Source organism: Spodoptera frugiperda, chromosome 1 (genome assembly GCF_023101765.2).
Source record: "Spodoptera frugiperda isolate SF20-4 chromosome 1, AGI-APGP_CSIRO_Sfru_2.0, whole genome shotgun sequence".
In the NCBI taxonomy this organism is placed as follows: Eukaryota; Metazoa; Arthropoda; class Insecta; order Lepidoptera; family Noctuidae; genus Spodoptera; species Spodoptera frugiperda.
This window is the reverse complement of record NC_064212.1, coordinates 8,249,908-8,263,208: the sequence shown is the minus strand read 5'-3', so window position 1 is coordinate 8,263,208 and position 13,301 is coordinate 8,249,908. Positions and strand designations below refer to the sequence as shown.

The 13,301-nt window shown below is 36.2% G+C and overlaps 1 protein-coding gene across 5 annotated transcripts in view; it reads right to left on the bottom strand.

Moving 5' to 3' along the window:
* LOC118273138 (neural-cadherin) overlaps nt 1-13,301 on the bottom strand; it is a 281,396-nt gene that overhangs the window by 204,609 nt on the left and 63,486 nt on the right. For all 5 annotated transcript variants that reach the window (XR_007705726.1, XM_035589941.2, XM_050696780.1 and 2 more), the window contains exons 11-12: nt 12,852-13,034; nt 1,203-1,392 (exon numbers count right to left, since the gene is read on the bottom strand). Coding sequence is in view for 4 of the 5 variants with exons in the window: in XM_035589941.2 (XP_035445834.1) it covers nt 1,203-1,392; nt 12,852-13,034 (373 nt within the window). In the remaining variant the exon portion in view is untranslated. The remainder of the gene's footprint in view (nt 1-1,202; nt 1,393-12,851; nt 13,035-13,301) is intronic.

Below are 13,301 nucleotides of genomic sequence, written 5' to 3'. Positions count from 1 at the left end.
TTGTGACTCACGTTAGTATAGGCCTTAAGGATTCCGAACAAAGACATGTTCCCTATGTGAAGCACACGTGTATTGACCTGTCTCGAGAGATGTCGTTGCTTACAGTCAGATCAAACATTAGTACATGGGGAACCTACATGAATACCGATAGATAAATAGGTGTGTACGCCAAATAGGTTCATTGAAATAACAGCTATTTTCCTTCGTTTTCTAGAAGTTATTCATAGAACAGTCATTAGTTTACCCACCCAGATAAATAAACTGATTTCGTTCCATAAATAATCACCCTTAAGACCGTTGACCGATCCTTCAGATCAACAAATTATTTTCCTTTTTGGGTACCATGAAAAATATTCTTTTTCTTTGCGCTTAAAATAAATCGAGATAGCTTCCTCCGTCTCATTATAATCCTTAAACTTTTTCCCCTCGGTTTGTCAGAATAAATAAAAATCGTTTCGTTTAAATCTTGAGAAAAACCAGAGGGTTTATTTAGGCGTGTTTTTTTAAAATCCAGGGATATTTTTCTACTTGTTTATGTAGTGATGTTGTTTATAAAAACAGGAGAAGAATTATCTAACGAAACCTAAATAACCTATTTTTACTGTCTTAATTGACGGTGAGTATTATTCGACAGATGAACCAAAGGCACACCGATAGGTTAATAATTCCTCCGAAAATTTACAGCAATCCGTTTTTTCAGACAATCCGATTTCATTTAAATGCAGCACTTCCAGTATATCTATGGTCACAGTCCCCCGAGTGATCATCGCCCAACCCCCGGCTGCGATTGAAAACATCGCGCCACTTGTAAATCATGGTTTTAACTGAGATCTTTTGACATAAATGGGCCCATTTCATTTAATAAAATGAAAGACGTTCATTTGTGCGCGCTTAGCATTTAATCGGTTAAGTAAAAGTATGATTTTTAAATTGGATACTCAGAAAAATCTTTATCCATTTCTAAAGATTCTAGGTAATGGAATACATTAGCGTAGTCTCAAGTCTTAGTTAATATAACTCACATAAAACAGATACTTATCACTTTTCTCCGTCATTCCGAAACCTTATTCGGGCTCCTCATCGTAGGCACCCTAATTGTACCCAATTCCGCTCTTATTAACTTCAATTTAATATAGGGCTGCGATATTACGTACGCTCGAAGTTAATATAATAAGTCGTTATTTAATAATGACAAAACATACCTGAGTTGTGTTGGTTGTCGGAGTTGGGCCGCGCCGAGGGTGCTCCGTCGCGGGCCTCCACCTCCAGCGCGTACGCCCCCTGCTTCTCTCTGTCGAACACCACCTTCGTGAAGATTTCCCCAGTCTGCATGCTGATCTCGAAGAAGTCCTTGCCTTCGTTCCGCGGAGAATCCACTATGTAGTAGTACACCTAGAAAGAACGGGTGATTTATTCATAAAGTCCGATACATGTTCTGCATATCTTAATATTTCCGGATCCTTTGTTTACTTTCGGAAACAAAACTGGGGAACCTTTCATAAAATATGTTCGTACAAGCAAATTTGAGAATCCGTTCTTTCAACATACGTTGGTAATAAAACGTGGCGATGTCATGTCACCGAGCTCATATAGTAATATTACACTCACGGGGTTGAGATGTAAATTCCTGGAATTACACTTAAACTCTGTAATGTGGCGTTTCAATACCCGCAAATGTAATAAACTGCCCTCAAGGGTTTCAACAAATTCCCTGTCATGTACTTACATTACTTGGGAAGATTTGAGAAAAAATTATATGAATACTGTGGAATTGAAGCGGAGTGACACCATAGAACGTCGTATCGTATAAATATGACTGTCGTCAACGTATAGATTTCTTTGGTAGCGAAGCCTGTCAACGTTATATCTGACACGCGTCCAATTAGATTTTCCGAAATTTTATTCACACAAAAAACAGGTGGAATGATGTCAAACGAAAAAATAAATGCGGAAACGGGTGTTGATATCAGTTGATTCGAAACATAGAAATGGCTGGAAATATTCGACTGTTTTGTTTAGTGGATTTATGTTCACGCTTGTTTTGTTTTTTTAAAGTTATTTGCAATTGCGAACAGTTTGAATAATTAATAGAATTGGAGCCGAAATGTTGCATCATGCAAGTTTGAACAAAGTAAGATTTAACAAAATGGTTCTCGAATCGAATCTAAGTTACAACACCGCTTTCAAAGCAGACAGTAATAAACTTAACTAAACGGTACTAAAGACGTCTTACCGACCTGGAACTCCTTTACTAAACGCATCAGTTTAAATAATAGATAGGTTTCAGTTCAGCAAGGAAACTAGCGAACAAGCTATTATGTGTGTGCACTAGCTACCTAGGCTCCGTGGTGCAATGTACCTAGATGTTAAACGCACACTTTAGGCACCCTAATGACAGCTGTAACGTACGGAACTCGGAACTATAACGAAACAAGTTATTTCACTTTGAATGTCGCATTTCGGGCGAATGGCGTTCGTAATAAGCGAATATTATTAGCAAGTATACAAGTACCTATGCATAAAACTTTGCTGTTTCCAGTTTACAAGACTCGAGTGGTTTTGGAAAATTAACTTTATTGCTTGATGCATATATCTTAGTTTGCTTTAAAGCATTAAATTTTTATGAGTAGCTACTGACTTCTGAACACAACTGCAAGTACTTGTACCTTTAGATTTATCAATAGAATATAAGTGTACTAATTGAGTACGTGCTAGTTACTCCATCCAGTTATTATTATGACACCGATACAGAAAAAGAGAGATGAAATAAAGACAGAAATATAAATAAACTCCTTATCTTCTTAAGTAAAATAAAGCTATTAAATCTATTTAGACGCGCAAATTCATAGAATTAACAAAATCCCTTAAAGGGCTACAGCCCTTTGACAAGATACAGCTACAAGCTTTCAAAAATCACGCATTTTAAAGAATTCTAACGAAATCCTACTCTATAATAATAAGCAAAAAATCCCACCTTTACTTACACTAAAGTAAAAACTTTCAACTAAGTTGACACGCAAATATTTAATATTCAAAAGCTCTTAAAGGAACCTCTAAATTCTAGAAGTTAGTGTTGAGTACTACTCTGTTCGCTTTACGTCGGAGGTTAAGTAAATCTTGCTTTAGCCGAACCCAGACAGATGTTCCACGGTAACTGAAAGATGAAACGTCTAGCGAACACTACCTGAAACTTGGAAATAACAGCTCCGACCCAATTACAATCCAATAACAGAATACTGGGAAACTTTCGTATATTATGTGGATTTTAATAACTGTGAATATAATGTACTCTATACAACGTGTAACAAAATACCCATATACATCAAGAAGCGCTGATGAATACAGGTTGAATAGAGTCTCTACACGAAGTTTCAGCTGATAATACGATTTAAAAAATTTTGTACCAAATACTTGGTATCGCATGGTTCTTGATTTTAAATCATACAAACATGTCACAACACTACAGGGATCACTCGCGAATACTACGGAACATTTCTTCTGTCAATCTGATCGCCTACTACCTGTCTACCTAATTTTGAATCACGCGGCGGCGCGATTTGAAAAATTCATAACTTGGTACCATGAAAACATGAGTTTAAAAACCCTTCCCGTATCGTTTGTTATGTTATCTAGAAGCCGTGCAATTGATATGTATACCCCCTTTTTGTTACACGTTGTATATATCATCCTCCTTTTTATATCGTCATCATCATATCGATCACAAGATGTCCTCTGCTGAACATAGGTCTCAACTAATGACTTCTAGATCGGACAGTTAGAAATGACCTGCATAATAGTGGCGTGCAGTTTTAACTGTACAGTTAAATCGTATGGTGTGTAGGTTGTGTATGTGTGTATGGCGTGTAAGCTGTATGATAAGGTGTAAAAAGCAAACAGTTAAACTGTACAGTTTAAATTGAATCGAATCAAGAATAGATAAAACTGTACAGTTAAAACCGCACAGTTAAATAGTATGGTGTGTAGGCTATACACACTGTGTAGCGTGGATTAGATATTTTCTTCAATGAGATAAAAACAATAATTGATTTTCCTATTTCAAAGGTCAGGGTTGCAATCGATATCCAATGATTCTAAGAATAATTTTGATAATAACAAGGAGTTCTGAAAACCTCTTACCCCTTGATCATGTTTATAACAAAGTTTGTTCATACAAAAGTAGTATGTAAGCATCAGAAATAAGGTCTATTATAAGTTTTCTATTCCGTGATTATAAGAATGAGTGAGTGAGAGAAAACACTAGTGTTCTCTCAGGAATTTAGAATGCCATGTCACCGGTGACTTCAATCTTAAGACAGATTTTAGTAGAGGTGTTACTTTCGCTATTTTTAAACTCAGCAATCCACGTGTTAACAAAATATGTTTATATAATTAGCATCCATAGATGTATTGTTTTCGAAAATACTACGGGACAACAAGACTGTCAATCACAAATACAATTTTATAATGGACGTAAATCTTCAAAATGATTATCTTAATTGCTTCTGTGACCTTTAAAGTTAAGCCAATTGATGTGGAGCAATCGAATTTGATACAAAGACGTTAAATAACTCATAATATAGTGACTGCTTTTCCCAGAAGCTGTAGGCAGATACATTGAATATAGCTAAGTTATTAATAGATAAATCGAAAGTCATTTTCCCGAACACAAATCCGGAGCATTTGGTAACTCGTGGAAAGTTCAGTAGAAAGAGTTATAATAGGGTAAATTGACTAAATTTTATTTTAATGTCCGTCTAGTAGATTACTTACGTTAAATACATTAATTAAAAACGTTTAAAACGTTAGATACATTAGTTTTTTTATTTTCTTACGGAAACAAGTACTTTCGACGATATATTGATTTAAAATATCGCAAAAGTGACGTAGTTAGCTCCCGCTTCTAAACTTTAATTCGTTTTTGCCTAGCTTACGGACTAAATAGATGTTTAATTTTCATACCCCTATTCAATCACACTAACTGATGCATAGGTACGTTTGCGACTGCGAAAAAAAGATCCAATAAACCTAGACCTTAACATTGTTTGGATTACTAATATCTTGATTATTGACTTACTGCCGTATTCAGAGACATAATGTTTTGAACAATTCTTTAGTGACCATTTCATTCCAAAAACAATTGTCAAGGACTGAGTTAAATAACCATTAAAGGACTCGGAGTACGGCGATTAGACTGGGCGTGGGCTAACCAGTTCTACGTTCAAATTGTCCAATGACAATCGGGTACAATATCAGCGCTGGACAGCAAAAAAGATAGTAAACGTTTCATGTCCATTACCGCCCACTATCTGAAATGGCCAGTCGCCTTCTTACTTCTTACTGACGGCCATTTAAAGATCTCTTTAGACATTTGGCTTCATAAAAAATAATTTACATAACGTTTCTTTCTAAAGAAATTGCTTATAAGTAGATTTTCTTTCTTCAATCAATACACGAATGAGAGTCATTTAAGAACTTTTTTATCATAAGTTCAATATCTTACAATATAATTTTAATCCATCATCTTTAAAAATCATAGAAAGGCATCAAAAATGGGATAGGAGGCAAACGAGCAGACGGATCACCTCATAGTAAGCGATCGACACAGCCAATAGACACCCGCAACACCAGAGGAGACACAGGTGTTTTGCCTGCCCTTTGAAAATACGCTCGTTTCTTCGAGGTTATTACCAGTATTATTACGTAATATAATAAAACCTCCATAATACTGCCTAATCCACAAATAGAACAAAGAAACAACTGACTCATCAATCGTGTTTCCGACTAATAAACTAACGAGCCAGTCTATGAACAATCTACTAAGTAATTTATTTACTAAGACATAGTAAAAACACCTTAATTTATGGCTTAGCAAATAGGTTAACCGTAAACCTCCATTAAGAAAGTAATTACTATTTACAATAGAGCGAGAATTATGGCAATAACAAACAAATTTCATTTTCTTGTCATTATCTCCACTTCCTCTGGATTAATTGGAAATTCGTGAATATTTACTGAGCAAGGTATTTTAAATGGCATTTTGATTATGAATATTGGAATTCAGTGTCAGATACAGTTAGAAAGTAAATTAGATGAGGCTAGCTCTCTACACGCTGCTCAATACCTTAGTATGCGCTGATTGGTTGGTTTATTCGAGCCGGCCAATCAGTACCCTTAGTGCGAGTTGGCTCTACGTCGAATGAAAACGAAATGAGAGCGCGTTCGGCTCTCTCATTGGTTGATTTATTCGCGTCGGCCAATCAGAGCGCCGTACGCGCCTTCGTTTCGTTTTCGTTGGAGGTAAAGCAAACTCATACTAAGGGTACTGTTCGTGTTACCGATAAACATGTTCTCTCTGTCTACCTAGGCCATGAACTGTGTACCAAATGTTGTCTATCCAATCTATTCAGCAATTTCAAATATGTACAAACAAACTTTAATATTAATAAGGTACACATACAAGAAGTTTCAGGTTTTCAGGTTAGTCCTTGGTAAAGTACTGTTATTAGGTTTTATGGTATGGTACCTAATTTTCAGTAAAACACAAGACTAACTACCTACCTAGACTAAGATTTTTCTAGACTAGGTTATCTTCTGGCAGCGGCTTCGCCCGCGTTCCCGTAGGATAAAATGTAGCCTATATTTTATTGCAGAATATAATCTTCCCCTGTTCTAAATTTCATCTAAATCCCTTCAGCCATTTTGACGTGAAAGACTAACAAGCAAACATATAAACAAAAATAATATTAGTAAGATTTTATCGATATTTTCTCTATGATAATGAGTATGACACTCTAAACATAACTAACAAAGAGTGTACTCAGTGTAACACAACTCTGCTTTCACCTCTAGAGAATAAAAAGTCATGCAATATACAAATAAACCTTCTTCTTTATGCAGAAAAACATTTACTACGTATCCATTTTCGTCCCTCAGTAGTAAAAATAAAATAGGAAAAATCTTAGGTACGAGTAAAACCATCTCTTTTACTCATCTGAAACCTAGCACTTTACGCGACAAATAGGTCTTCCATCAGACTTACGTACTTAAACAAACTGCGTTACAATTTTCTCGGTCGGAGATGTTGTTAGAATATTATAACCGAGATTTATTACAGCTCTATACGCACTGTAGCAAACGGAATAGTCTTCAAGAGTTATATTCACTAACAGTTACTAGAGTGTAAAGGAAAAAACGAAGAAATGACGACATTTTTTTCTTCAATATTTTATTTCTTTGTGACACTATGAATAAATGCTGATTAAGTAGTTGTTACAAAGATGGCTGCTGAGATACTTAGATAGCAAGAAGAAACAATACGAATAATATATTTCTCTATACACATACAGTGAAGTTCAAAAGTCCACATACTAAACGAAGGCCATGTATTTAATTATTCACGATTGCGCACCAATCCAAAGCGCAATCACAACGGTTGAAAATTGCATTTTTATTCCCTCGCGCTACCGAAAATTATAGGCACAGTAAATTGTAACAGTTGCATATTTGTACAAAAATATATACGCGCCGAACGGTCGCGTCGTGTCTCTGCATGTTATCGTGGATTAATTAAAATTGTAGGTTTAAATATACAGAAATGGTTCACGCAACGAATATACGCCCGTGGAGCACGTACAACGATGAATTAATATTATAAAAGTGAGCACCGCTCGTAGCCATTCTGAAGGACTGGACGTTTATGGCAAAGGGGTGGCAGCCGCAGCAACCAACAATAAGACGTTTTATTATCGCGTAATTATATGTATGTAGTACGAGGATTTAAAGGATTTGTGTAGGAGACGAAACACAAAAGGCCATAAAATATAAAACGTATGAAAGTAAGTATCACGGGGCTTGAATGCTGATATCAAACCCGCTTTAGTTTACATAGTACATTTGACATTAAAGTTACAAGTACCCAAACCCTGCCTTATCGGTGTTGTTAGGACGAAAGGTCAACACGGATTTTATGATACATAACAAGTCACGCATCAGTAAGTATGTAGAAGTACATAAATAGCCCTTGCGTGTATTCTGTAGCGAGTCGCTTCCATTAAATGTGTAGAAAATGTACGTTTCGTGTTCGTATTAGTGAGGTGAATATTGAGAGCACTTTCGCCACTCACTTTATAATATATGGACATGGGATCCAAGTAAATATTTTTGTATCGAAAGCCTTCAAGTGTACCTGACATCACAACGTACTACGCAAAACGTTTAGAGTTCAACATTATTACAACAATCCCAATCAAAAGTTATTATTGAAACATCAGAATTATAAATTAATTTTACAGTTGTTTGTTCTAATTAAAGTTTCCATTTGTTGTGTTATTTTAAAACAACTTGATTGTTTCACAAAATATGAATTAATAATGCATAGTGTTTTAATGGCTTTCATGATCTTGTGAATAGACTTGGGTTTTATTTCCTTTTGAAATAAAACTAAGTTTTATTTAGATTTCTATTAGATACTGCCGTATGGAGACAGAAGAGTAAAATAGGTTTCTCACCACCTCGTCTCTTAGGGTTATATTTTCACCGTACGGTGTCCGTAAGGTACCAAAACTACACATCATATAGATGCGAGAGTCGCCATACCACAATGCGACAGTATCAAAATGGACCTCTAAAAGATAACACGTGCGACCAGACTGGCGACTGAGTGAAACATACACTATACAGTGCTATAGTAATTAGTGGTGGTAACCAGTAACATTTCATTTACCATTCTTTTTATAAGCATACCACCATAACACAGTAAAGTATTATTATTCTTATCACCGTGTTTCTCGTCTGGAATTAATTCCAGGGCGCATCTGCCAAAGTTAAACTACCCATACATAATGTATAATATCTGCCTTTTGGTTACTGCTCGCCGAATATAGGAGGCTAAAGGAGCTATTCCTAAACCGATTTAACAAGCAAATTGATTACGCTCTAGTCAACTAATGCCACAGTACATCTTGTATCTATGCATGTGTGTGTGTGTGTGTATGTATGGTTTACATTTACAGATTTAGTTACATATAATATTAACTCATAGTATGCTGGAGTGCAGATCTACGCTATACATAATGAGTTTTCTATTGTGTCTCTTATACCAGCATAAAAGAGTGTAAGGGATTACACTGATCCTATAAGACTATAACTTTCATAAATCTAAGGTCTAGTAAATAAAATCATAGAAGATTGCGCACTTGTGTCAAAACAACTTATTTATGTCAAAAAATAATGATCAACATCAGAAACAAGTAGAAGGTACAGATTATACGGTTGAAGCGGTGCCTGGGTACCCGGCTGCCGCGCAACGCATAGCGGGTTTGAATCCCGCATGGAGCACCGCTTTGTGTGATCCATAAATTGTTGTTTTGGTTCTGGTTAAATATGTATGTGAATTTGTATGTTTATAGACACACCCACGACACAGGAGAAAAAACTAATGTGGAGCAACGTTTTTAAAAAAATTGCGTGAGTAGGTAAATAAGTACAGATGTAAGAACCGACTTTTGACTAAATTATAGCCCCGCGGACCACCCGTTAAGGCTAAGCTTTGCTTAACTTGAAACTGTGTTTAAATATGTAACCATTCTAAACTGCTACTCCAGAATCCAGAGACCTCAGCTCCCCGAAGAGTAATAGTCTGACTACGAGTAAAATATTCACCAGAATCTGAACTGCCCTCCATTAACACTAGTGGCACAGAACAGCCTTCTAAAAAGTGGCATTATCATGCAATTCGAATGAGCGAATAGTTAATTTATAGTTTTTTTTATTTTATGGAATAGGTGGGAAACGAGCAGACGAGTCACCTGATAACACCCGTAGGGATTGCAATCCGGTCCGGCGGATCCGGTAATCCGGCGGATCCGGCGTGTTTTTGGACCTACCGGATCCGGTGAGTCGGCGCCGGATCCGGTGGCGGATCCGGTAAAGCAAAAAATACGCGAACGCGATGAAAATGTGACAGAAACAGCAGACGAAAATATAGATTCCAATTCCGATTCTGATTCCATGTCATTAATGCCGAGAGAAAATACTTAAAAAAGAAATGACTGCGTATGAAGTAGAAGGAGTAAAAGGAAAACACATTTTGCTGATCTACAGTTACTTGATGGCGATTAGGCCAACCAGTGTTGAGGCAGAAAGGGCCTTTTCTGCCGCAGGTTATATTTGTAGTGCCATCAGAAGCAGACTAGGAGACAGTACAATATACACTATTTATTTTATTAGATCGTTTTTTCAGGCACAGAAATAATTTTCATTTGAATTTTGCATTGCAAAAAATAAATGCTTCTTGTTTTGTTTCTTAGTATTATGAACTGAAGTTGTTGATTTTATAAGTACAAATTTAAAAGACTGTTTTGTTATATAACTGTGTAGATTATTAATAAGAGTTTAATAGTATTATTATTACTTTTTTTAGTACTTTCAGATACTTACATAAATAGGTACAGCAATAAGTGAGAGTCAGACTGATTACTTTATTATTAAAAATAGTTTCATAATTTAAAATTTGAATAATTTAAAATTATGAAACTATTTTTTTTAATTAAAATAAATTTTAATTTGTATTAAACAAATAGTACCAAAAATTACAATTAATACCAAAAAATATAAAAAAAGGTATTTTATTTTCTTTTTATACATTATTATCAAAACTAAAAACCACCAAATACTAGGTTCTAAGTAAATTTAAAATCCGGCCGGATCCGGACGGATCCGGCCGGATTAGCATCAATCCGGTAAAATCCGGCCGGATTGAAAATGATACCGGATTGCAATCCCTAAACACCCGCAACACTAGAGGAGTCACAGGTGCGTTGCTGGCCTTATTGATATAAGATTTGACATATTTGCCGAATGTACCAATGTATCACGAAAATACACTTATGACAAATTGGACGTATGTCCTGTCTGTCCATATCAGTCCCATATTAGGTTTCAGAAAGTTACAACAAACAGGAAAAATCGCTAATTAGAACGTTAATAAATCCCCTCTTTTTAAGGCCCGTCACACATCAGAGAAAAACGTTTATCGGGAAATTGTTTTTGAAATCCCCAATCCAAAAACAACGAGACCGCTCCTTTGTGTACAAGACTTTAACTGTGAGGTTAATGGGGCTATAAAAAAGGAGTTTAATGAATAATAAACAAACAACGAAATGGTTTTGGTTAATTTTTACCTTGGGAAAAGAGATAACCACGATATTCCGTTTTCCACCTTTATTTGAAATAACTTTAGCGTTAGAAACTTGTGCTGTTAATAGAGGTTCGCAGTTATAATTTTGAGGGTCAATGTACCTATGTACCTACGCAAACTTTCTGGTAGACGTGGTACCTGCAAAGTTTGAGAGTGTAGAGAACCTTACGAGTTTCTATTTAAGTAGTTATTTTGGTCGTATACTTGACTGGTGCTGTCTAAAGGTAAGCGTCCACAGGCCCGCATCGTACGCATTCCGTATGACGTCATCGGTACGCATCGCATGTAAGCATTGCCGATGATGCGGTCCGTACGATGCGGATCAGTGGACGCAGTTGTATGAGTTTCTATACAAGACAAACTAAAATCCGCTGCGTGCGATGCGTACGATGCGGGCCTGTGGACGCGTACCTTAAGAGAATATAATCTTTCTGAGTGGCTTATTGCGGAACGATACAAAAGATTTAAATACTAACAAAGATTATCATGTCGATTCCAGGAGATCATAAATATAAATATTTATCACAAAATCCGATAAATAGAAACGTGACAATACACAGCAAACCTTACAAGCGTCAACAGTATTCAACCTCACCAACACGTGGCTTTCCTTCTCAAAGGAGAGAAAAGTATGAAAATATGTTATATTTACCTTCATACGGTAGGAATTTCATTGTTAAAAATATATAAAGCTTTATATTCTGCAAGAAAAAGCTGGAAATGGAGGTTAAACACGAGGTAGCGAATTCCATAATTTGCTTAAGCCACTATCTAAACAACTCATTAGTGTTGAACGGTTAATTAAGTAGAATAAAGTAAAAAAAGGTTTTAGTCATAAAAAACCTATTTTAAGCTATGGATTCTAGAGAGCTGAGTTCGAGATTCGAAATAAATTGACATTGGATTCATTCGATTGTCTATAAAATAGGATTTAACTTTTTATTCGTGCCTGATGCCGATGGCTGCCGGCTTGAAGCTTGATTGCAGCGATGGTACTTAGTATTGAACTGTCATTTTCTATTCATGATCATTGATTTTTTTGTTAGGAACCCGTTGAGCGTAAGTATAGGAGCATATTTTAGATGTAGCATACTTTTTCGCCATTAAAGTGGATTCCTATAATTTAAGGGCGAGTATTTTCCATAAACTGGTAACAATTAGAGGCTCCGATTTGAAATATCTAAACTTTTACGCATTTATGTATGTACATACAAAAATGTATATCAAATGTAAAGATTGAACACGTTCAAAAACATATTTAAACATTCTAACAAACTTCCCTTTTACATCGTTTAAATATTGACGACGTTTCTGAACTTCTGACATGACAGATACGAAAAACGTGTAACGTTCGAACGAGCGCCATTTTTAATAAACCCGCCGCGATTGTTGTGCACGTGGAAATTAGAATTAAATTACTCTGATAATTTCTATCTTGGTCGCTAAGGAAAAATGTAGGTACCAAACCTGGCATTAAAATTCATAATACGAAACGCCAGAGCAAAAGCGACCATAATCCATTCACTTTGCTTTCAAACTCGATAAAAATCCCCTGAACAGCACATAGTACCTATTTGTAAACTGACGAACAGCCTAAAAACTGAGCTGAATCTTAATATTTTTGTGGTTTCGACGAAATTTCAAGGATCCTTACCTGGTTGTTAGGGAATGTGCCGTCCTTGTCGATGGCGTTGACCTGCGTCACCTTGGTCCCGATGGGCTCGCCCTCCAACACCGTCTCTTGTTCCCGCTCAGTGAACAGCGGGATCTCGTCGTTCACATCTTCGAGCATGATGTACACCGTCGCTTCGGAAGCCAGTTGCTGGGCGCCGTTGTTCTAAGGGAATGGAATTTGGTTTTTTATTGGTATTTTTCAATGCGTTTCTATGTTTTCAATCTCGGTATGTTCCTACGTTATCCTACTTTCGCAATACATGATCGCAAGTCTAATTGGAAATTATGAGGACACTGCCGGTCAGCAACGACAAAAATAAATATACTTAGATAACTGTTCACTCACGTAGTTATACGAAGTCACAGAGGGACTCTAGTAAAACTGGTGAGTAGCGCTGCTCGACGTCGAAACGTCGCGCAGCACTACTTA